This window comes from Sus scrofa, chromosome 6, assembly GCF_054392235.1.
Source record: "Sus scrofa isolate SSC_HxYL_T2T_F1_AM1 chromosome 6, Sscrofa_HxYL_maternal_Yorkshire_Landrace_v2.0, whole genome shotgun sequence".
Taxonomy (NCBI): Eukaryota; Metazoa; Chordata; class Mammalia; order Artiodactyla; family Suidae; genus Sus; species Sus scrofa.
Window position 1 is genome coordinate 133,930,320 of NC_139388.1, and position 26,433 is coordinate 133,956,752.

At 39.5% G+C, this 26,433-nt stretch overlaps 1 protein-coding gene across 3 annotated transcripts in view; it reads right to left on the reverse strand.

Annotated features, from left to right (window-relative positions):
- SAMD13 (sterile alpha motif domain containing 13) overlaps nt 1–24,127 on the reverse strand; it is a 44,371-nt gene extending 20,244 nt beyond the window's left edge. For 2 of the 3 annotated variants that reach the window (XM_021096360.2, XM_084964603.1), the window contains exons 1-2: nt 20,636–20,729; nt 19,184–19,268 (exon numbers count right to left, since the gene is read on the reverse strand). In XM_021096360.2, coding sequence (XP_020952019.1) covers nt 19,184–19,236 — 53 coding nt within the window. In that variant the 5' untranslated portion in view covers nt 19,237–19,268; nt 20,636–20,729. Of the gene's footprint in view, nt 1–19,183; nt 19,269–20,635; nt 20,730–24,044 lie in introns of those variants that run through there. The other variant, XM_021096359.2, reaches the window with a different exon arrangement.
- Between the last annotated feature and the right edge of the window lie 2,306 nt (nt 24,128–26,433).

The following is a 26,433-nucleotide window of genomic DNA, read 5'->3' on the forward strand; positions in this document are numbered from 1 at the left end:
ACTGTTTTTTAATCCATGGATATTAAGAGTGGTCCAGTGATTTCTGGTGGCCCACAGATAATATTCATACCCCTGATTTAGGAATACCAGGCCCTTTACAATATGGCCCCAACACATCATCTTTTTTCCCCATTCCCACCCCTTCGCATCCAGGGCTAAAGCTTGTCCACATGCTGTTCCAGTCACTGAATGACCCCTCTCATTTGTCTCCGATGAAATCCTACCTGCTCTGTGAAAGGAGTATATAGAGCCAAGGGAGCCCGGAGATGACATTGAGGATCGTGCATTTTTGTCTCTGAGTGACAGGGACTTGTTAAACGGTCTGATGTCATGGGGCAGGGGCGCTGATCTGACTTACATTTTTAAAAAGATAGCCTTGGAGAAGAGCCAGAAGGAAAGAAGAGACCAAGTAAGAGAGCATGGTGACCGAGACTAGAGTAGAAAAGGACAGCAGCATGTCCTTTTTCGGTTAAAAATATTTAACCAACATAATCAGCATGACTTAGTAATGGACTAGACATGAGAACAGAGAAACGGAAGTGTGCTGGAACTGGATGGATGGAGGTGACTGCACTTAACTGGCACCCTTAGGTTTAGCTGGACATGTTGAATGTGGGGTACCATCTATATCCAAGTGGAGATTTAATGTGAAATACGGGTCTAGAGCTCAGAGCAGATGAGTGGGCTAGAGGTACACATTCAGGAGCCAGAAGCCATTTGAAACCTTGGGAGAGGATGACAAGAGAACTGGGCCAAGAACCAAGCTTGGGAAAGTTCAACATTTAATGCACTTTGAAAAGATTCATGTTAGTTTTAATGGAAATGAAACTGCCCAGACTTTGGGGATTTCTGAAAATCTTGTCTTTTTTTTTTGTTGTTGTTGCCATTTCTAGGGCTGCTCCCTTGGCATATGGAGGTTCCCAGGCTAGGGGTCTAATTGGAGCTGTAGCCACTGGCCTATTCCAGAGCCACAGCATCGGGGGATCCGAGCTGTGTCTGCAACCTACACCACAGCTCACGGCAACGCCAGATCCTTAACCCACTGAGCAAGGCCAGGGATGGAACCCCCAGCCTCATGGTTCCTAGTTGGATTCGTTAACCACTGAGCCACGATGGGAACTCCAGGGATTTCTGAAAATCTTTAAATATCCAAAAGTCAAGGGTCAAGCTATATCTCTGCCTCACTCCCAGGATAGGTTTTTCTCATGGTGGGAACTTAGTGCTATTTGATTAAAAAAGCAAACTTCTCCCCTAGTGAAAGAAAAGAATCTCTAATCAATGGCACAGGTGATCAATGACATATCAACAAAGTCCTTAATTTGAAAACATTTTGAGCCGGATTCCTGTCATGGCTCAGCAGGTTAAGGACCCCACATAACCTCTATGAGGATGTGGTTTAAGCCCTAGCCTGGCTTAGTGGAGTAAGGATCCGGTGTTGCTGTGAGGTACGGCATAGATCGCAGATATGGCTCAGATCCTGTGTTGCTGTGGCTGTGCAGCTCTGATTGGATCTCCAACTTGGGAATTTCCATATACTGCAGGTGTGGCAGTAAAAAGAAAAAAAAAAAAAAGAAAAGAAAAAGAAAACATTTAGAGTCAATGCTCACTAGTAAAAAATAATTTCCCTTTGGGGCGTAGAGATGGTGAATTTACAAATGCTGCCCGTGTACATATGCACTCATGTACATGCTCACTCACATGCATTCACACATGTGCCCTCTCCCCCTCACACCTTCCTACAATTTAACAGGCAATGTACATGCGTAAAAACTTTTTTCCACCCTGACATTGTTAAACATTAACATGTATTTTCAAATCAAAGCTAAGTGGGTTTTTAAAAAAATTATCCACATGCTGGCATTTTCCCTCCTCCCATTAACACAAGCAATCACGTGGTGACACTGGGGATTATTTTTTAGGTACCATTTTCCTTCCCTCTCTTACTTAAGTTGGGCTTGAAAAATGTTTGGAAAGGAGTTCATTGTTCTAGTAAGTCTTTTAAGTTTTCTAATCAGCTCGCTTCTAACAGTAAGCAGAGTCCCATCGCATACACTTTTAAGTGCCCCAGAAAACATCTGAATTCACTCTCCCTGTGGCTGACTTCAATTAGTTGCCTTTCTTCATAAAGAATAGTTATCTAATTGTGATAACAAAGTCTGCCACGTTGTAATTTTGGGATGGGAGGCTTTCCTGATTCTTATTCTGCTGGGATGTGACATCATCACTTCCTCAGTTCTGAAATATTCTTGAGAACTAGCAATGCAGCGGAGAACAAAGACTTTGCAAAACCGCTGGCAGTGTACCATGAAGAGCAGACATAATGAGGAATCTCTCATACTTGGGGTGTGGGGATCCACACAGGAGCAACAAGAAGTTAGAAACCAACCGATGCATCTAACGTCTGATCTGCCTGTTTCAGCCTCATAGCCCAGAAGACAAAATCACGTAAAATCGCAATGTTAGACCATTCACATCCCGAGAGGAGAAACTGTCTCCATCTCTGCAGCTCTCCAGCACTTGGCACAGGTTTGACTGCTGTATATGGATGATACATAGCAAAGATCGGTTAAGTGAACAGACTAACAGCCAGAGAGCACTTCTTGTCTACAATATGCTCTTCACACACCACCTATTATCAGCCTGCCAGCTCCTCATGAACTGGCTACTGTAACCAGTTTTTAGGAAATGAAGGCTCAGATAGGTTAAGAAATTCAACCCAACTCACACAGTACATAAAGGCAGGGTTGGATTCTATATGTGCTTGCCTCCAAATCTATGATTTTTCTACTCCATACTCATTGATACAACAAATACTTACTAAAAGCTGACTGTCTTCTCAGTACTCTGCTAGAGGCAGGATTACAAGGATAGGAAGGCACAGTGTTTGCCTTCAAGGAGCTGGCAACTTGGTGAAGGAAGGCAGACATGTAAACAGCATACAGGGAGTGATCTGGTACTACTGAAGACGCCTGTACTGGAGGGCCTGGGGAGTTCTGCCTGACTAGGACATTTGAAGATTTTTAATGCAATTTGAAAGGTAGTGACTGCTTCAAACATATCCTAAGTTCCACCCTAAGATGGCTTGCAGAAGCAAATATATGCGGGCACACATTGTCACTTCTAGGTTGTTTCTGTTAAAGAATGATGGATGATTTTTCTGGACCTGTCCCGTGGTTTCGGCAATAGAGTTTTAAGGAGAAACCTGGAGATGATCCAAGGCAAGATGATGGTATGGGCTGGGAGGCCAGAGGGTCAAGGCCAGATAAAATTATGAGAATATTTCAGAGAATGGATATAAGCATCACCTTTTCCCACTGGGAAAGCCATACGCCTTCTCAAGGACTGTTATTTGTGGCCAGAGATACTTTGTTCTCTTTTAAATAGACCATTCTTTGCAATCTTTCCTTATAACTTGTGCATGTTAACTTCCAGGAGGAATTTAAATGGTGCTGTTTAAAACACCTCCCAGATGATGGGTCCCATTGTGGCTGCTAATTGTGCACTGATGAAATGAGATGGCAGATATAAAAGTTCCATTGTCATTTGATATTTATTATTCATTATCATCATAGCAGAATATTTCCTAGACTATAATGTATAAAGATGATATTGTATAATGTATAAAGATGAACATTTTTCTAGGCATGGAGACTTTAAATATATACATAAATATACATTTATATATATATTATATAAATAAATATATACATAAATATACATTTATATATATTATATAAATAAATATATACATAAATATACATTTATATATATTATATAAATAAATATATACATAAATATACATTTATATATATTATATAAATAAATATATACATAAATATACATTTATATATTATATAAATAAATACATAAATATACATTTATATATATTATATAAATATATACATAAATATACATTTATATATATTATATAAATAAATGTATACATAAATATACATTTATATATATTATATAAATAAATATATACATATATGCATTTTACCTTATTAACAAAACTAGCAAGAAATGAAGGGGAGAATTTGTCTCCAATCCCATCACTTAATCAATCATTGTTTCCATTTAACTTAGTCACCTTTTAGTACCTGTGCGTATGGTTGGGTACATCGTGTATTGATAAAAATTACATCATGTGTGAATAATTCACACTGGGAACTGATTATTCCTTAATTAAACAATCACCTCACTTTTAGAGAGAGCTAAAGACACACAATTACGAGTACAGAAATGCAATAAATAACAAATTTGGCAGATACATGCAGATCGAGACCTTATTATAAACGTTTTCAAGTTAGCACATTATGATTTTAAGTGCTGCCAGCAAAAGTCTCCGTTTCCCCTTTATATATTAATGGAGGCAGGTGCGTAACAGTTGAAACTTTTTCTTGGAATTTAGCATGTGTGTATTTTACGGTACTTATGATATTATAGATTCTGTGGGTTGATCAAACCAAAACGGAACTCTGGATAAATACAGTCCATATGTGATTGCAAAACTCCATTATACTTATGAATTGCATTTCTGCTTTAACATTTAAAGCAAAAGTTACTTTATACTAGTTAATACATGACAGTGATATGTTTATCATGCTACTCCTTTTATAAAGCTAATTCTCAATGTTACTTATGTTTCCACGCAGAAATGCACTTTACCTTTGTACTGCCTTGATCTTTATAACTTATTTTCAAAATTAAATTAACCTACTCTTTGCCCAGATCTTAAAACAGCCTTTGGCTAAAAGGCATATAATTCTGATTGTAATAAATGAACATTGATCTCTTTGGCTATGACATAGCTAAGAATGAAGCAACCAAATGAGCTCTAGTTTTATCTCCATTTTTTTCTCCTGCTTCCTTCACCCTAACAAGCAGGGCTCTGGCTGAAAGATAGGCCAAAAAAGAGAAAGCCTTATTCAAAGTTTCTTGACAGGACATTTTTCATTTTTTAATATCCATCTGAATAAGGGTTGACTGAGTTCAGCTGTAGCATACCCAACCAAAGAAATTATTTAAAAAAAGCAAATAACTCTTCTGTATATTCCAAATTCTTTAGCTTGGCATTCTGGGATTTAACTCAAACACAACTTTCCAGGCTTCTTTCCAACCCCAAGTATATACTGAAATTCAGCTGGTCAACATCCTGGACTTTCCCATATCCACAGCTTTAGTTTCGCTACTCAAAGCTCTGTCTGTTCAACTCAACTTCCAAGAATTAGAACCCTACTCATTTTTAAGTGATCCTGGTTAAATGCTTCCTTCCTAATAACCCCAACCAATCTACCATTGCAATCATCAATTAATTAATTTTAATCTGCCTACAATGAGCCAGGCCCTTGAATGTTTCATACCCTAATTTTAATACTAAAGACAACTGCATACAGGCACCCTGAAGCCCTTTCTGCCTCCACCCATTCTGAGCCATGGCACAGTGGTCACCATTTCAAAGGACTTAGTGTGACTTTAATGCTTAGGCAAACTCAGAGGTTTGGTATTGCTATCAGTAGCAAGCCAGAAGCTAAGTAGAAAATAGCAATGCTTCAAAGCTGCTAATGTATAAAAGACATATAATGTATGTTTGTGAATTCTGCTGCCTTTGAATCCTGTTGTTTTCATGCTTAAAATACGATGACATGCTTGGCTGACTCTATGGTTCTATGCATTTGATTCTTTTGAAATGTACACTTCTTTTTTTTTTTTTTTTTTTTTTTTTTGTCTTTTTGTCTTTTGTTGTTGTTGTTGCTATTTCTTGGGCTGCTCCCGCGGCATATGGAGGTTCCCAGGCTAGGGGTCGAATCGGAGCTGTAGCCACCGGCCTACGCCAGAGCCACAGCAACGCGGGATCCGAGCCGCGTCTGCAACCTACACCACAGCTCATGGCAACGCCGGATCCTTAACCCACTGAGCAAGGGCAGGGACCGAACCCTCAACCTCATGGTTCCTAGTCGGATTCGTTAACCACTGTGCCACGATGGGAACTCCTGAAATGTACACTTCTTTAAGGCAGTTATTTGCAATGGACAAAAATGGTACAAATCAAAAAAGCGAACAGGCTCGATTCTTAACCCAAGTTGTCATTTAAGGAAGTAATCAAACATTTATCATATGACCATATAAGACTGAATTGTGTTTCTCCCACTCCCAAAACTCATATTTTTAAGTCCTATTCCTCGACATGATTGTATTTGGGGCTAGGGCTTTTAGGAGATAGAGAAATTATGGTTACATGAGGTCATAAGGGGTCCTAATCCAATAAGATTGGTGGCCTTATAAGATCTGCATGCATGCAGCGAAGAAAGCCCTTTTGGAGACCAAGATGGGAGCTCTTTCCAGGAAATGAATTGGCCAGTGTCTTGATTTTGGGCTTCCCAGCCTCCAGAAGTGTGAGAAATAAATTTCTGCTATTTATGCCACCCAGTCTATGGGTGTTTTGTTAGGGCAGCTGAGTGAACTAATATACCATATACCAGAATGAGCAGACAGCCATAAAATACTAAGGAATGAATTTTACCTTCACTAAGAAAAATAAAACTGTATCAGTTACATCACTATTAACTACCATATATTATCTGTATTCAAGAATCCGTATGTGCCACACTCAAACTTATCCCGCTAAATGTACTTGCAGAAGGGTGAAAACATAAGATCCTGATTGGAAAGGTCATTTTCCAGGCTTGAATTAGTGGCTCAGTTTATCCTCCTTCCCTCCCCACCTTTTCTTTTCTCTTTTTTTCCTTCCTTCCTCCCTCCTTCCTAACAAACTATCTGTTAAGAGGTGTTTGGTATTTAGCCACTTTAAAGGTCTTGGGAGTTTTATTTTTTTCCCCATGCTTTTAGTATAGTGACATGTTACATCACAATCACTCCCTGTTTCAGACTGCTATTCCCTGGAAAGAATACCATACCAGGAGCCATTATTCACCATGTTTAGGTAGCACTGGGTGGTGTGGTTACAAGGTCTGGGAAAGCAGAATGAAACAGAATACTCAAGAACTACCTAGAAAGTTGGATACAACCTACTCATTGCATTCAAGAAACACAAAGCTAAGGACTGCTGATTATTTATTTGACAACACAAAAGGAAGGAATAGGAGTAAATGAACAAAAGCGGAAGCCAGTGATCAGACATACAATAACTTTTAATAGTTTCCTCTTCCTTCTTCCCTGAGGAGCCTGGCAGGACTTCTAGGCAAATAACCAAATATTCTCTGAGGTTATTTGTTTAACCTTGCATGAGATTGCTTCCCTTAAACACCTGACTGATGAGTGGATTGCTGTACTTGTAAATACTGTTGGATTTTTTTATGAGATAATAGCAAACATTGCTGTTTTTGTTATATGAAAAGTCTGTGATAATTCAACAGTGAAGTATAGTTTTGAATTCTAGCAATACCAATAGTAATTTCTAACTCTACTCTAATATTTTACTTCTATCATTTACCTCCTAATCCTCTAATTCAGATGGGGAAAAAATGACAACTTCTTTAAATTAATAATTAACTCAATATTTAATAGTTAACAGCCTTCAGAGAGGGCTATTTCAGAAGTTAGTATTAATGCATATATAGGATTAATTTGTGACCATATATACAACAGGGAAAGGATATTCTCTTCAATAAATGGTGTTGGAATAATGGGAGAGCCATGTGCAAAAGAATGAGACTGGACTACTCTCTTATATACACAAGAATGAGACTTTAATTTCACAAAAAATTAAAATTAACTCAAAGTGGATCAAAGATTGCAGTGTAAGACCTAAAACCATAAAACTTGTAGAAGAAAATCTAGGTGGTAATCTCTTCGACATGTCTTGATTTTTTTGGATCCAACTCCAAAAGCAACAGTGACAACAGCAAAAATAAACAAATGCGACTAAATCAAACTAAAAATCTTCTGCACAGCAAAGGAAATCATCAACAAAATGAAAAGCAACCAACTGAATAAGAGAGAATATTTGCTAATCCAAAAGATATAAAGAACACATATAACTCAAAAGCAAAAATACCAAACAATATAGTTTAAAAATGGGCAGAAGATTCAAACAGACATTTTTCCAGAGAAGACATGCAGATGGCCAAGAGGCACATGAAAAGATGCTCTACACCATTAATCATCAGGGAAATACAAACCAAAACCACAATGAGATATCATTTCATGTCCTTTAGAATGGCTATTATCAAAAAGACAAGAAATAACAGGCTGACAAGGATGTGGGAAAAAAGGAAACACTGAAGTTCCCATCATGGTACAGCGGAAACAAATCTGACTAGGAACCATGAGGTTGCGGATTCGATCACTGGCCTCACCCAGTGGGTTAAGGATCTGGCATTTTGGTGAGCTGTAGTGTAGGTTGCAGATGCGGCTTGGATCTGGCATTGCTGTGGCTCTGGTGTAGGCCGGCAGCAACAGCTCAGATTAGATCCCTAGCCTGGAAGCCTTTGTGCACTATTGGTAGAGAATGTAAATTGGTGAAGCCAGTATGCAAAACAATAGGGAGGGTCCTAAAAAAATTAAAAATAGAACTACTATATAATGTAGCAATTCCACCCCTGGGTATCTATTTGAAGGAAACAAAAATACTAAATTGAAAAGATATATGGACAGCCCCTTTCGACATTTGTTGCAGCATTATTTATAGTAGTCAAGACATGAAAGCAACTTGCGTGTCCATCAATGCATAAATGGATTAAACGTGATATATATGTACACATACAATGGAATAGTATTCAGCCATAAAAAGGAAGGAAACCTTATTTTTGACAACATGAATGGACATTGAGGGCATTATGCAATGTGAAATAAGTCAAAGACAAATACAAACCCTCACGTACAAGTGGAATGTAAAAACAAAATTTTTTCTTTGTCTTTTTTTGCTATTTCTTGGGCCCCTCCTGCGGCATATGGAGGTTCCCAGGCTACGGGTCGAATCAGAGCTGTAGCCACCTGCCTATGCCAGAGCCACAGCAACTCGGGATCCCAGCCGCGTCTGCAACCTACACCACAGCTCACGGCAATGCCGGATCGCCGGATCGTTAACCCACTAAGCAAGGGCAGGGACCGAACCCGCAACCTCATGATTCCTAGTCGGATTGATTAACCACTGCGCCACGACGGGAACTCCCCAAATTTTTTTTAGGAAACTTAAAAAAAGAGATACAGAGAACAGATTGGCGGTTGCCAGAAGAAGGGGGTGAGGGCGCACAAAATAGGTGAAAGTGGTCAAGAGATACTGACTTCGAATTATAAAATAAATAAGTCGTGGGGATATAACATACAGCATGGTGACTGTAGTTAATAATACTGTATTGATACTACATTTGAAAGTTGCTAAGACAGTAGATCTTAAAAGTTCACATCACAAGAAAAAAAAATTATACTCTGTATGGCAATGGATGTTAACTAGACTTACTGGGGTGAACATTTCACAATACGTAGAAATAATGAATCACTGCGTTGCACATATGAAACTAATACGTTACATGTGAACTGTATCTCAATATAAAGTTAGTACTTTAATATTAAAGTGAGTTTAAAATGTTGTAACAGTCATTACTAAGAAAGTATCATTTTACTAATTTATAAAATAAATGTTAGTTCCGAAATTTAAAAAATCTGAACACGAAGAGGAAGATTGTAAAATACACGTGCAAGAAAAGGCGAGGTATTGATAAGAAATAGCTTCCTTTGAAAGTCCTTGTTAAATTTTGTTGCTGTAAACTTTCTTTCTTTTTTTTTTTTCTGTCTTTTGTTTTTTTAGGGTCGCGCTCACGACATATGGAGGTTCCCAAGCTAGGGGTCTAATTGGAGCTGTTGCTGCTGGCCTATACCACAGTCAAATCCGAGCCGCTTCTGTGACCTACACCACAGTTCAGGGTAATGCTGGAACCTTAACCCACTGAGCAAGGCCAGGGACTGAACCCACAACCTCATGGTTCCTAGTTGGATTCGTTTCCACTGCACCAAGACGGGAACTCCTGTTGCTGTAAACTTTCTATGCAATGGAGCACCTCCACAGTGGGGTGAGGGCATGGTGGTGGTGGAGAGATAGACCACTTGTTTCTGAAAAGCTGTTAACTTATTATAAGCATCTATTGTTTGGGAACTTTGGTTCCTTCTCTATCCTAGGAGAGAAGGGAAGAAGGGGAAAAAAACCAACTGTTGGAAAAGAGAATAAGACTAAGTGAATGGGAAAAGAAATTCCCACTGTATATTTATGAGTTGTACAGATATGCATATACCTGTGAAATACTTATAATTTTGTGTAGAACTTATTGAAAATCTAACATGGATTTAACATGGTTAAACATAGATCATTGATGAGTGTCATGTGTGATGGTTATGATTAATCCAAAATATGTGCATCTGAAATCCATAAAAAGAAAATCCTATGATTCTATTTGTTCAAGAAAAGCTTATGTGTTCTTTACATACATAATATGTATATGGACACAGAGAGTATCTGTACATGGAGGTTCCCAGGCTAGGGGTCGAATCGGAGCTGTAACCACTGGTCTATGCCAGAGCCACAGAAACGGAAGTGTGCTGGAACTGGATGGATGGAGGTGACTGCACTTAACTGGCACCCTTAGGTTTAGCTGGACATGTTGAATGTGGGGTACCATCTATATCCAAGTGGAGATTTAATGTGAAATACGGGTCTAGAGCTCAGAGCAGATGAGTGGGCTAGAGGTACACATTCAGGAGCCAGAAGCCATTTGAAACCTTGGGAGAGGATGACAAGAGAACTGGGCCAAGAACCAAGCTTGGGAAAGTTCAACATTTAATGCACTTTGAAAAGATTCATGTTAGTTTTAATGGAAATGAAACTGCCCAGACTTTGGGGATTTCTGAAAATCTTGTCTTTTTTTTTTGTTGTTGTTGCCATTTCTAGGGCTGCTCCCTTGGCATATGGAGGTTCCCAGGCTAGGGGTCTAATTGGAGCTGTAGCCACTGGCCTATTCCAGAGCCACAGCATCGGGGGATCCGAGCTGTGTCTGCAACCTACACCACAGCTCACGGCAACGCCAGATCCTTAACCCACTGAGCAAGGCCAGGGATGGAACCCCCAGCCTCATGGTTCCTAGTTGGATTCGTTAACCACTGAGCCATGATGGGAACTTCGATAAAAACTATAGTCTTTAACTGAGTCACTTTGCTTTACAGCAGAAATTGGCACAACATTGTAAATCAATTATACTTTTTTTTTAAATTTAAAAGCAAAAAAAGAATGAACTGTTGTTTTAAGAGAAACAAAACAAAACAACAACTAAACTATAGTCTTGACAATAATTATGCCTCTCCCAGCCCTGCATCTCTGACCCTAGGTAATCATCATCCTCAACTTCAAATCCAGTTAACCTTTCTCTGATGCATGTGTGCAAGAACTGCTCTTGGCAACATGGTAGTTTCTAATCACATGTGGCTACTGAGCATTGAAAATTTGACTATGAAACTGTATTTTTAGCTTTCTTTAATTTTACTCAGTTTACATTTAAATTTAAAAACTTGACTGGTATAAAATATGTTTCTGATAAACACAATCTCGTTGTTTTGGTGTGACAACATTTCACTTTAACTGTTGTATCACCTAGGACACTACTGTTGAGTTGAAGTTCTATCAGATGCATGTCTCTAGTATTATACATAAACACACGGCCAATCTAGTTGGTATCCACAGACTGACTCCAGTCAAATGATCTTTTCTGTGCACCCATGTAACATTGTAATGTGTTTGATGTAGATTGCACAAGTAATGGGAATTTCTTCATATGTTATAATTGGTAATTAAGTTGTCTTACTATTTTAATTGTAATATAATTAAATATTTTTACTTAAAAAATAAGTGCGGATGAATTTTAAAATTTAAAAAGGAGGCCTACTACTGATGCAGATTCAAAGGAGATACAGAAATTAACATTAGAACCAGACAGTAAAGGAAAAGAAGCCCAGCTGAATGTATATTGGGAATTTCATGAAGAACAGCAATTGTAATTTGTTGGAGCAGAGCGAAAGGAAAAAAGCTGCTTGTTTGTTGTGTTAAAAAATGGACAATGTTAAGAGATGATTTTAGCAAAGACATAATGAATTTGGTAACTTGCTTCTCAAAGATCAAAAAGAATTAATATCATTAGTCACCTGTCATCAAAATTACACATCCAACAGAACATTTTGAAGTGATTTTAAACAGAATCTGAGCTTATAAACTTGTCCAGTTGTAAATGGCTTGGATTCTTGCACAAAAAAGAAAAACAATTTTTTCAATAGATATGTGGTTATGTTCAGTTTTATTAGAATATTATGACAAAATACTAAAGAATCCGTTCACTGAAAGAAAATTTTCAATCAAACCATCAGACAATTGCCTGAAGAATATAAGATCTTTTTAACAATATCTAAGGTTGGAGTTCTGGTCGTGGCTCAGCAGTTAACGAACCTGCTTAGTTCCATGGGGATGCGGGTTTGATCCCTGGCCTTGTTCACTGGGTTAAGGATCTGGCCTTGCCCTGAGCTGTGGTGTAGCTTTCAGACGTGGGTCAGATCCAGCGTTGCTGTGGCTTTGGCATATGCCAGCAGCTGTAGCTCTGACTGGACCCCTAGCCTTGGAACCTCCATATATCACAGGTGTGGCCCTAAAATGCAAAAAAAAAATTACACTAAACCCAGGTTTTTTAACCTAATGTGGCAGAAGTACCATCCATCAGGATAGGAGTTACTTTTTCCAAATCTAGCTGAATTTTTTCTTTGACAGATATAAAATATTTTAAAATATTAAAACTATGAGTTTAATTTTTCAGGCTATAAATTGACAATATTTGTTCATAAATTTGGAGGTCTTTTGAGACAAAGCAGACCAGAAGTATTAACTGGGCAGTGTCTTTGATATTCCACTACTCAACTGAAGCTAAAGAAAAGTAGTTGTGTTTTCCCAAATTTGAATCAATTGATCTTAGATACTGCCTTTTTTTTGGCTTTTTGGCCACACCCACAGCATATGGAATTTCCCAGGCTAGGGGTCCAATCAGAGCTACAGCTACCAGTCTACGCCATAGCCACAGCAACGCCAGATCTGAGCTGAGTCTGCGACCTACACCACAGCTCACCCCATCAGCCGGATTATTTTTGGCTTTTGCCATTTCTTGGGCAGCTCCCGTGTCATATGGAGATTCCCAGGCTAGGGGTCGAATAGGAGCTACAGCCATAGCAATGCTGGATCCGAGCCGTGTCTGCAACCTACACCACAGCTCATGGCAACGCTGGATCCTTAACCCACTGAGCAAGGCCAGGGATTGAACCTGCAACCTCATGGTTGTATTCATTAATCACTGAACCACGAGGGGAACTCCCGTAACACCGGATTTTTAACCCACTGAGAGAGGCCAGGGATCAAATCCTTATGGTTCCTAGTTGGATTCATTTCCACTGTGCCACAACTGGAACTCCTAATGTAAGTTTAAAATAAGAGATACACTTTTCTCATCACTTCATTCTACTGTATATTCATGTTCAGTTTTCTTAAGCAGGTTCCTGAAAAGTGTCATGGATACTATTGTTAAATCATTCAGTAAATATTTGCAAATGCTATGGATCAATGCCAGACAATGGAACTCTTAAAAGAAATAACACAATAAATTTAATGATCCATGTTCTTTGCCAATACGTGTTGTTTAAGTCGTGGAAAAAAATATACAAAGATGTATTGTTAAGTCCAATTCTAGATTTCACTAAAACCAAAAAAAAATGCTTTCCATAATTAGACACAAAAAGGCAAAATAATTTATATTTTCTCATTGATATCAGGTTACATGTAAATGAGCTTAATTTGAAGCTCCTATAAAAAAAGGAAATGCTGATTTGTAACCTAGCTAAACAAGCACAAAATTTTGTGTTGAAATCGAAACTTTTCAGAGTGTGATACAATAAAAATAACTTTTTTTCTAATGTAAGTCAGTTTTAAGAAGAATTTGAGGAATGATTTACTGACATTGATAAATTTAGTTGTTTATAAAAATATGCGATACTCCTTTGAATTCAATATTAACAATATGACTTTAGTATCAGTAAATTTATTTGACTTGGACAGACATAATTTTGAAACTGATATGCATTGCTTCAAAGTCAAATCAAATCTTCTAAAAAAGAAGAACCAGTTATGTCAATGCATATAGTAAAATAAATACTTTTTTTGGTATTCGATTCGTTTATTGGGAATTTTAAGTACGTTTGGAATTATTAGGGTATGTAATTCTACCTTTTCAGTTGTAAATTTTATGAAATTTAATAGAGATGGAGAATTTATAATAAAAATTTTGCATCTTAATTGAGATATACTCTATAAAACACAGTTGGTTTATAAAATTCAGCATACAAAATGCAAACTATCTCATTGATAATATGCTGTATGGATTACATATTAAAATGATAACATCTTGAATGTTTTTAGTCAAATATGGAATATATTAAATTAATTTTATTTGTTCAATTATGACCACTAGAAAATTTAAAATTACATATGTGGCTCAACTGTCATTTTTACTGGGCAGCACTGGCATATATAGTATATATCCAGAAATAGATCTGTTGGGTTATAAAGTATTTGACTGTTCAATACTTGAAAATAATTCCAAACTGGACATTGGCATCAACATCACCAGAAAATACATTAAAATGCAAGTTCCCAGGCCCTTGAGAACACTGAATCAGAAACTCTGGAGGTGTGGCCCAACCTTCTGTATTTTAACATGCTCTCCAAGTAATACAAACTCAAATTTGAGAGATCACTGGCCTAGTGTACTTAGACTTTATTCTGTACTTAAGAAAGTAAGCCATTTTAGAAAGGGAAGTCCTATTTTTGGTAAATTATAGTCATTGAATATTTTCCTCCATCTATGAGTCTTAGAGACAAAGATAAAGACAGGCTTCTATAACCTCATGGTCATGAGAGCCATGCCTGTGGTAAAAGTGACTGAAAGCCACCTTTGACAATCTAGTTACCCCAGTGCAGAAGGATGGACTAAGGCATCAGAGCCAAACTTAAATCTGAATACTAATGCCAGCATTTATTAGCTGTTAATTCTTAAAAAGTCTTTAAACTCCAGAAGCTTTGGTTTTCTCCATTTGCTATAAAATGGGAATTGTAGCACATACCTCAAAATATGGTTGTGAGGATTAACAAGACTCACACAGAGTGCCAGACATATAGAAGGGACTCCATAAATAGTAACCTTGCATAACTAAAGCTCTGATCAGGAGCAGTGGCCAGTGAATAAGAGCCATTATCCTAGGCTGCTTTGGCAATGATGCTTAGTGAAGTGCATTTCCTGTAAAGCAACTATATTTGCTAAATCTGGAAAACAAAATGGAAGCACTATAAGCCCCAATTTGGGCAGATCTCGGAAAGAGCCTTAAGACTATGTTTTAGGGATTCTGAATTATAATCAAACTCTACCCTGCCCAATAGGTAAGCCAACAGCCACTTGGAACTTAACTATTTCTGGTCAAAATGAAGAAACGAACCCAGATTGACCCTTTTGCCCAAAACAACTAAAAAAATAGACAAGATATATGAGAGTAACACTCAAGACACTGGGCACAGACAATAAAGAACAGTGATCCCTGAGGGATGGGAAACAGGCAAGGTAAGCCCTATCCACTTACTGCCTGGAAAGAGATTTTAGGCTGTGTGCAGGGCATAGTTCTAGATAGGAAAGAGCTGCACAGACAGAACTCTGGAGATCTGCAGAGGCTTCCCTTCATGTGCTTAGCAGAGTACTGATTATCACAAACATGTGAGGAAACAGGCTGGGAAAAGAGCAACAGGAAAGAATTAGCAACAGCAATCCTTACAGATCATACACAGATAGGAACATTGTTTCCATCTGCCAGTTAGTGAAATCTCATAATTCAGGAGCATTGGTTAGAGTATAAAGATGGGTCTTACCTCAATAAAAGGGGGAAAGTACCCTTAGATTAAATACAGCTCTGGTCTTGTCTTACAATACTTAAAAATAAGGCTTAAAAGGATCAAATCACTTATTTCCAAGTAATTTACACACATCCTAGGGCAAGGATCAACAATATTTATAGGAATACAAAAATATCCAACAAGATAAAATGTATAATGCCTGACATTCAATCAAAAATTACCAGACATGCAAAGAAACAGAAAAATGTGACCCATAACGAAAACTCAAACTCAACTAAGAAATGCCAGAATTAGCAGATAAGGATGTTGAAATAGTTATTGTGATTCAATTTCATATGTTCAGAAGGTAGAGGGAAGAATATGCTAAGATATGGCAGACAAAAAAGACCAAATTGAACTTCTAGAGATGAAAACTACATTTTCTGAAATGAAAAAAGCACTGGGTGGGATTAACAAGAGATTACACGATTTCAGAAGAAAATATTAATGAACTTGAAGGAAAAGTAATAGCAACTATCCAAAATGAAACACAGAAAAAAGACTGAAGACAAAAATTAACAGGGCATCTGTGAATTGCAGGATAATATCAAATGATCAGATAAATGCATAGTTGGAGCTTCCAAAGGAGTAGAGGGGACCAAAAAATATCTGAAAAAAAATGGCTGAAAATTTCCTAACTTGATGAAAAATAAGCCCAAAAAGCCAAAAAACAAAACAAACTTCAAGTAAAGAAAGATGAAGAAAACTACAATGTTTCATAATCAAATTGCTTAAAAATCAATGATAAAGGGAAAACTGTAAAAGTAGACAGAAAAAAGACATTGCATACAGAAGAACAAAGACAAGAAGAGAGTAAATGTTTTCTCTTAAGATCAGGAACAGGAGTTCCTGCCAAGGCACAATGGGTTAAGAATCCAACTGCAGAGGCACATGTTCCATCCTAGGCCGGTGCAGTGGGTTAAAGGATCCTGCGTTGACATAGCTGCAGCTCAAATTCGATCCATGGCCCAGGAACTTCCATATGCCACCAGTGCAGCCATAAACAAAACAAGTGGGGACACATTATATACCCATACAATAAAATATACTCAGTAATAGGAGTTCCCATCGTGGCGCAGTGGTTAACAATCCGACTGGGAACCATGAGGTTGCGGGTTCGGTCCCTGCCCTTGCTCAGTGGGTTAAGGATCCGGCGTTGCCGTGAGCTGTGGTGTAGGTTGCAGACGCGGCTCGGATCCCGAGTTGCTGTGGCTGTGGCGTAGGCCAGTGGCTACAGCTCCAATTAGACCCCTAGCCTGGGAACCTCCATATGCCGCGGGAGCGGCCCAAGAAATAGCAAAAAGACAAAAAAAAAAAAAAAAATATATATATATATATATACACACATATATATTACTCAGTAATAAAAAGCAATGAACTATTGATATATGCTAGAACATGAATGAATCCCAAATTAATGATCCTGAGTGAAAGAAGCCAGATCCCCCTTCCTCCCCCTCCATTCTGAATAATTCCATTTACATAAAAATCTAGAAAATGTAAACTAACCTACAGTGACAGATAGCATATCAGTGATTGCCTGGGGAGATGGAGGCAAGGAAGGGCAGGAAGGTGAGATTACCAAGGTTTATGAGAAACCTTTGGGTGTGATGGATATGTTTGTTATCTTAATTTTGGTAATGGTTCCATGGGTGTATAAAAATGTCAAAACTTATCAAACTTTATACTTTAAACACATGCAGTTTACTGTATGTCATTTATATTTCAATAAAGCTGTTAACTTTTAAAATTGATTTAAATTGAGTAAAATTAAAAGCTTAGTTCATCAGTTATGCTAGTCAAATTTCAAGTTTTTAAGAGTCACATGCAGCTTGTGGCTACCACTGTGGACGGTACAAGTGTAGGACATTTTCTTTTTTTTCTTTTTTTTGTCTTTTCTAGGGCCACTCCCTCAGCATATGGAGGTTCCCAGGCTAGGGGTCGAATCGGAGCTGTAGTCACAGGCTTATGCCAGAGCCACAGCAATGCGGGATCCTTAACCCACTGAGCAAGGCCAGGGATCGAACCTGCAACCTCATGGTTCCTAGTCAGATTCGTTAATCACTGCGCCACGACAGGAACTCCGTGTAGGACATTTTCATCACTGCTCAGAGTGCTATGGAAGCAGATTACCTAACACATTTAAAAAAAAAAAAAAATGTTTCTTTCATTCCTCCTCCATTTACCTACCCCAAACTTAAAAAATGGGGATACACATGACAGCATGGCACTAATATATAAATTACAGGAGAATTTTTAAAAGCAGATTCTATTAAGGTTAATGCGACATTAATGTAAAATACACCATCTATTCATAAACATATATAGCACACTATTACCTCATTTAGATATCACAGCTTCTATGAATTACATTTAATTAGTTTCTTCCAAAGCTCAAGTGGAAGGCAATTTTAAATTAAATGACATGGAAAAAATGAAACAGACAACACTGTCTTGGAACTTACTTTTTCCTTGTAAGCAAAGTGGTTATAGCTTAAATATAACTTCTAGAAGATAATACACATTTTTATATACTCACAGATATCTTATGGGTTAGTTTGAAATAGGTAGCATGTTTCAGAACATGCCATATAAATGTGACTAAATTTTCCGATTTAGAAGAATCAAGCATGTAACTCACAACAAATATAATCACAAGTTTCAGGGTAAGAACAGATGTAAAAAGAGAACACTGTGGTATACAGTATGTTTCACATCCAAGGAACAGTTCATAACCTTAGAGAAGTTGTTAACCTTAGTATTTTTACTGATGCTCTCTTCCCTCCCTATAGCTTTCAGTTTTGAGAGGGGTGATTTATTTAAAAAGATTTGAACTCTCTTTTCTTCCTCTCCGCAACCCACCCCCCATTCCCTTGTAGCCTATGGACTAGGGAAGGCAGAGCCTATGTTTGCTTCTTTTTGTTTCAATATACAGAATGCAGGACTGGAATCTTCAACAGTCCCTGTTCCAAAGCCTGATACACTAACCTTTTATGCACAGTGTGCTGTCTGAATCATCTCTGTCTTAGAAATGGAATACAGAAAAATGCAACGGGGGCTGGGGGTGGAGAGGGGAGGCTGGTGGCCAGTGCAGACCAGTCAACCAAGACAACCCCCAAACAGTGTATTAGCATAGATAAGAAGTATAAAAATAGAACCAAGTCCCTCTGTTGTTTGCAGAAGCAGAACTCACAAGCCAGTTTCACTTACTTTTTTACACCGACAGAGCCATTTTCCTTGTTTTCCATGTCAACAGATAGCATGGGGAGGTTGCAGGGTTCCTTTACTTCAGCAACTAATCAATAAGGGAGAAAAGCTTGTGTTTAATTCTTAGAAAGTGAGAGAAGAATATCTATTCTGAATCGGAAACATAATGGTCCCTTTTACAGCCTCACACCAGTTCACGTATGTTTGCTTAAATCTCCAGTTCCCTCAGTGATTGGAGAGATGTGATTAAACCTAAAGAATTGGAGGAGACTTTCATCTGTACTGGCACTCCCCGCCTTGACAATGAGCATTTGCAAATGAAATTGAATCCTCTTTCAAAACAAGTGCTGTGTGAACTGGCATAGCTTCCTCCGGTGCCAAGCTCTCACTTAAGACATTGCAACTCATAAAGGAGTCAAAGTCGAGAAAAACAATCCCCCTTTTCCTCCCCTGCCCACCATGGGCTGTGATTTCTTTTTTCCTACTGCATTTGTCTTTTTGGTCCACTCCCAACGCTCCTATATTTTTTCATCGAGATGCAAAAGAGCACTTAAAGCTTTTGTCAGCAAGTACTCCCCTACCTCACATTCTCAATGAAAACCTCAAAAACCTGTCTGTGAGATGGCCATGCTGTGGTACAGCTGGAAGCTCACAAAAATGTCAGATAGCCCTCAGTACAGAAAGGGGGTGCTGGAGTGTGTGTGTGTGTGTGTGTGTGTGTGTGTGTAAGAGAGAGTGGGCAGCTCCTTCGATTTAAGGAAAAATCATCACAACATTCAAGGAGATATAGTAGCGTCCATCACTTTGTCTTTTTGTTTAGTAGGATGAGGACTGAAGAAATAAAAGCCCTCCACAATTAATATGCAGTTAGCAAGAAGAAAAAGCCATGAACAAAACTGCTTAAAAAAAAAAAAAAAAAAAAACTAGTTCTGAACCATGCTTCTTCTTCTATAGCTGAAGCCATAAATTAAATACATTTTCTCTCAAATCACTTTCTACTTCGGCACTCCTCCTCTAGGGATTACTCTGACATGACAAGTGCATCATTTAGTATATTCACAAGATTCTATCAGTTAGAGAAGTAGATGATTAACAAATAATACTTGTAAGTGTGGGATAATCGTCACTGCTGATACACAGGCGCACACACACACAAACTTCCAGTTACTAAACCACTTAGATCGTTCATAGAGAAATCAAACATTTAATATACATACAGAAAACAACATACATCCACACACCGTTACAGAGTAGATAGAAGATAGTACTGCTTGCTCCACACCAAAAGAATGATTTCACTTCAGTTGGAAACTGTTACAACATTCACCATTTTCTAAGCATCTCAGAAACAAAACAAAACAAAACACTCACAATGATACCCTGCAACACCACACTACATTGTCTTATTATTATTACTATTTTCTTTTTTTGTGGAAGAGTAAAAAGAAAACCTACCTAGAAGCAACTAAAACATGTCATTTTTTATAGGCTTATCAAGAACAGCCAAAGAAACCCCAATGTTTTCTTTCACAAAGTAGGCTGGCAAAGGAATTCAATAAGGAGGTACAATTTGACACAGTGAAATAAAACCAGGCTGGCTCTCAGCCAACATGACGTTAGGAATCACACACAAGCTGCACCAACTGCCTTCTGGTTCATGGCTGACTTTTTAAAGCTACAGTGTGCCTGTTCACTTTTGCTAACTACCTTCAGCACAGTTAGTGGAAGTGAATGAACCACGCATCCCCAAAAGGCAGAATTCTCCCTGCACCTGTCTTGTTCAAGGCAAAACAGGCTCTTAGCAATAGCCTCTTATTTTCTCCCTCCCCTTTGTTGTTTCTGCATCCTATGTCTTCGCTGTTGTTTGAAGGATGAATGTCATGTCTCAAACTCTTTCTTTTTCTCCCATGAGGGAGAAAAAAAAATAAAAGTCGGTGCTCATGCTCACAGCTATCCCCTGTGAACACCCAGAAATGTGCAGTGCTGTGTTACATTTTCCTCCTAGTAGAGACTCGCAGACAAAGTTCCCAGGGCTGGCTTTTAAGTAATCTCTTTGAGAGAATGAGGAAAGCACTGCCCAGCAGAAAATGCCTTTACTTCATTATGCAGGAAGTAACATATTTCAGAGAAGATGCGAAGTAGAGGACCAGATCTCCCTGTCATGCCCACATTCTTTAATTCTGGCTGTCCTCCTCCCAGATGAAGTTGGCAAAACTCCAAAATAAAACAAAACCTTAATCTACAAAACAAAAACAATTAGTCTGGGAGGTTTAATTTTAACTTTGTATCCCAGTGGCATATAAAGAGCACAATTCAACAAATTCGACACTAATTTTCTAGGAGCACCTGATACTATATATTAATTACCTACCAAAAAAGATCTTGTGCTAATGCCCAGATTCATAATATCTTCCACCACCATCCTGACTCCCAATTCAAAAAGTGACCGGAATCAATTTTGAGTAATTTACCCTGGTCCATCTCACTTGTTCTCTTGCTTGACTGGGAACTGCTGCTCAATGGAAACATTCCCATTGCACAAAAATGCTATACATCCACAAGAAACATAAATGTTCATCATTGAAATAAACATCAATCAATATTTATGCATTTTTAGGTCAAGATGTCAACAAAACCTCTCAAGGTAGGGCAGAGAACAAGTGTCCCAAGAAGGATCCTAGAAATGTCATCTGCTGCTGTATACTTAGTAGACTTCAAGCTGAACTGAGGAGCAAGCTACTGGTCTCTTTTTTCTTTAGTAATTCTAAGGGCACTAGAAGATCAGCAGCTATGATCTAAACTTGCAACCTGAATTTCAAAGCCAAAGTTTTTCCCCTTACGTATCCCAGAAATGGTATTAGAAATTTTCAACTTCTTGAAAGATCATCACTGAGGAAGATGTTAGTGCTCTCTCTGCCCATCTTTGCCACTGCTCCCTTGAAAGAGCAAACAAGAATAATTTAGGACAGAATTTTAAATGTTTCTATATTGAATACTGTTTTTTGAGCATGGGTTAAATAGGTGGGGTTTTTTTGTTTGTTTGTTTTGTTTATCACCAGTGATCAAAATGATGAGTGCTCTTTCACCAACAGATTCCATAATGCTTCTGGATTTGACCTGAAGTTTCTAAACTGTTTTCCAACTAAATTCAAATGGAAGGGGGCTGAGGTTCCCATTGTAGCTCAGTGGAAATGAATCTGACTAGCATCCATGAGGACGCAGGTTCGATCCCTGGCCCTGCTTAGTGGGTTAAGGATCTGGCATTGCCCTGAGCTGTGGTTTTGGTTGCAGATGCGGCTCAGATTTGGCATTGCTGGGGTGGGGGTGGGGTTGCACACAAAGGATGAGTATCTTGTCTTGATGGCATTGTCATGCCACTGCTCAGAACAAGATAAGATGTAAAGAAATTACAGTTAATATCAACTCTTCCTTAGATATATTCACAGGAGGAAGGATTCTGTGACGTTTCTCCAAGAATTACTTCCTCCACATGGAAAAGGACATCCCTTCCTGTACTGCCTGCTATGATCAAGATTGCCTGTTAGACAAGGGTATGGGTTTCAGAAAGTGAAAAATCAATCCCATTTAAAAAAAAAAAATGAGCCACAAATTCTGATAAGAGGAGTTTTCACTTAGCTAGTTTCCAACTTTGGAATAAACTGACATTTGTGGGTTTAAGTATATATACAAGTACTCAACCACTTCCTCTTCACTCCCTCCAACAAACTGATATCAACCTTCTTCTCTGCTAATAGAAATTATGTGTATTTGTGTGTACTGTGGTGTCTATGTTTGTGCAGTGCAGCAGCATAAAGGCAGTGTGTGCTGTGTTAATATGAGTGGGTGTTGTATGTGCAGAGTATGTGTGGTGTGTGTAGTGGGTTGGCATTCGTGTATTTGCAGAATGTGTAGTGCCCATTGTGCGTGTGTGTGTGTGTGTGTGTGTGTGTGTGTGTGTGTGGTGTGTACAAGTAGGGTGAGAGACGGAGGTGCAAACCAACAAGACCTTCTAATCAAGGGTATCATGGGATGTGCTAAAATAACTTCAGAGATCCTCTTGCTGCTGGGATTCTGGAGCAGAACTTTAGGGGACACTTGGGAATGGGCTCAGGAGGGGAGCTGGGTCGGAAAGGACGGGAAACTGGTGCCTCAATCAGCTCCTTTTACTGATCTGCATTTATTTCCCCAAGAGCCAGTGTTCTCCCAGAGGAACCACCTTGCCTCTGGGGATCGGCCCGCAGGCGGATCCCGCCGGCCAAGCAGAGAGCAACCCTGGCTGCTAAAGTAATCTGGAGAAGTCGCCCGAGGGCAAGGCCAAGCTCAACGTGTCCCCAAAAGCGTCTCAAGGGAAAGTGAGGAGGGGCCTGGAGAGGGGGCGGTGCGGGAGAGGGCAGGGAGTGGGAGAGGGGACTGCCAGAGATTCTCTTGGACTAGCAGTCCCATCTGAGAGCCACTGTGGACTGAGGGGAAAGTTTCTGGCTACGACTTTCAAGAAGCAAGTGTTCGCCTTTGAGATTGGGAGACCCCGGGGGAGCCCGTCTTTGGAAAGGGAGTGTGGGGGTGTGGCACTCGCTGTGCGCCCAGCCGAGCCATGCCACCACCCGGTCCCATCCTGCGAGCTCTGCCCCGCAGCCCCTGCCGAGCCGCAGCTCTCCGCTGGGCAGGGCTCGCTTCTGCACCTAATTCCACTCCAGGGTGACAGATTCCACGCTCGTGGGTGCAACAAGCTGCAGGAGCACCGGACACACAGAGACGAGGGAGGGCAGGGCAGTTTTTCTTGCGGCTTTCTTCGTTTCCTTCCATCCTGGAGAGGGACAGGGCGGGCGCATTCCCACTGCCTTCGCAGCACGAGCGGATCACTTACCTCCCCGCATGGCCGGCGCCGGGAGGCTCTCCCCCGCGCGGAGCTCGGCAGCAGCCACGCGCCCAGCCCCAGTGCAGCCGGCCGGGCGCGCAGGGCACGCCGGGACTTGTAGTCTCCGCGGGCCAGGAGGGGGTTGGAGGGCTGGGGCCGTTAGGGAGCTGGGAGGCCGGGAAGGGGCCTTGAGCATGCAAAGGAGGACGTTTGCAAGAGCTAAAACCTCCTGGGAAAAGAGGGTGGGAAACACTCCTAGAAATAATTTAAACTGGGGTTTTTCAGGCTAATACTGTTTTCTTCCTGTCTTACTAACACGTGGCAACTCTGACGAAGTTTTTTTTTAAGCTGTGTTTTGGCAGTAATGACGCGGAGATTGTTCCCGGGCCAAGTCCATATTATTTAGGGCCTACTCTCCCTTCATCCTGAACACACATCTGCTATTCTGTTGCTTACTCAGTTGAAGCCTTGGGCATGCAAAGAGAGAGCGAATGATTGCACTTTATCATTTGTAGCTCACTCTACAGTTTACAAAGCATATTTTACTTACTTAATTCATTATATTAAAACCATAAAGCAACTTAATTCATTATATTAAAACCATAAAGCATCCCTGAGTTATGCAGAGAAAAACTCAAGATGCAGGGAATTTTTGGTGTTTATACCTGCGGAGGTTGGCGCCTCTGCACGATTCCTTTCCTCTCCACCGCTTCCCTTAGCACTTGGAAGTGGGAAGAAGGAGGGCTATGCCAGATGTGGTGGGTAAAGATCTATTATCAGCTACTGCAAGAAAGTGCTTCAGAGCAGGAAAGAGGGGAGCCTGCTCTGAAGGACTTTCTTTCAATAGCTGATAATAGATCTTTACTAAATATGGACATAAGTAAAGACAAAAGAAGAACCTACAGGTTGGAAGAATGGAGTGGGAAGGCAGAAAGGACAGATATATAGAGGTTGATGAGAAGGTTGTGATTAGGCTAGAGACAATGTGAGAAAATTGTATCCAAAAAATTAAAAAACAAAAATAAAGCAAAAACAGGGACTTGGGAAGCCCAATAGAACTAGAATTCTGGTGTTGCCATGTTGGAGCTAGTTCTGGGGTAAGTAAATTCAAAGAAAGGAGAAGCATTTAGTATAGCGTCTGACATATAGTGAACACACAAATGTTACAATTAAACATTATAATTGAGTGCTTATTAAATGCCAGGCACTATGCTAAGAGCAAATAATATCATTTCTAAAAACTAATAAGTATTACTAATATCTGCTGAAACTCCTTTTGTGGAAGTTTCAAAAGATAAATTGAAGTAGAAGTACCAGTTAGGAGGCTATGACAATATTCCAAGTTATAGGTCATGATAGTTTGAACCAGTGATAAAAAGGAAGCAGATATGAGACACTTGATGGGGCAAATGGACAGAGCAGTACAATCAATTGGATGTGGAAGTGAGGAATAGGGATGCAAGATGGTTGTCATTTCTAGATTAAGGGGATGCTGTTCACATAAATAGGTACAACTGACAGAATAAGAGATTTTGGAAAATGACTGATTTTGGAATACTTAACCTGAGGCTTTCCATGTGTGAAAGACAAAGTGGCAGTTGGAAGTGTGGATTTGGATAGCATGTGTAGAAGTAGAACCTGAGAGACAATGAAAGGTTGGGAAAGGTTGTTGAAGATAAAGTGGAGAGAAAAAAGGAAGGGCAGCAGAGATGAGCAGGGGGAGGTGAGGAGTTAGACAATGACACCAGGCTGGAATTGGGGGAGGGGGAACGAAGAGCTGCAGGGTAGGGCCAAGGGAGGAAAGAGAAGCGAGGAGGAGCTTGTCAACAAGTCCAGATGCCATAGGGAGGTAGCTAGTGACAACAGAAAAGAGGCCGCTGGATTTACAGATCAAGATCTCTTGGGATGGAAATGCCCCCCAGGAGTTGGTTTGGAAATTTACCAGTGTGATTTTGGTTGTCTCAGTGATTATGAACAGGGAACTACTGGAATGTAATTGATGGGGCCAAAGATACTAGACATCTGTCAATGCCCAGACAGTTCTGCCCAGTGAAGAACTGTCCCACATCCTGTGTGACTTGACTGTCCCACTGCTCATTCATGTAGGTGAAAAATCTGTTGTATTTACCTGAGCCTAGAATCTATTTTACATATAAACATAAAGTGTTTTGCATACAGTAAAATGGCAATGCCGTTCTTGGAATTTGAATCCCCAGTACAGTCCATTTTGTGCTGTCCATTCCATGGAGATTCTACAGATGGGTTCAACATCTGACCACTTCATTGTGTCTTTGTGTGTTTAGGCATGCCTGAGTGGTTCCATGTTGAATCAGACATTTACGTTCTCCTTTATATTACAGCGAATGCATTGCCTTGAATTAAAAAAAATACATGTACA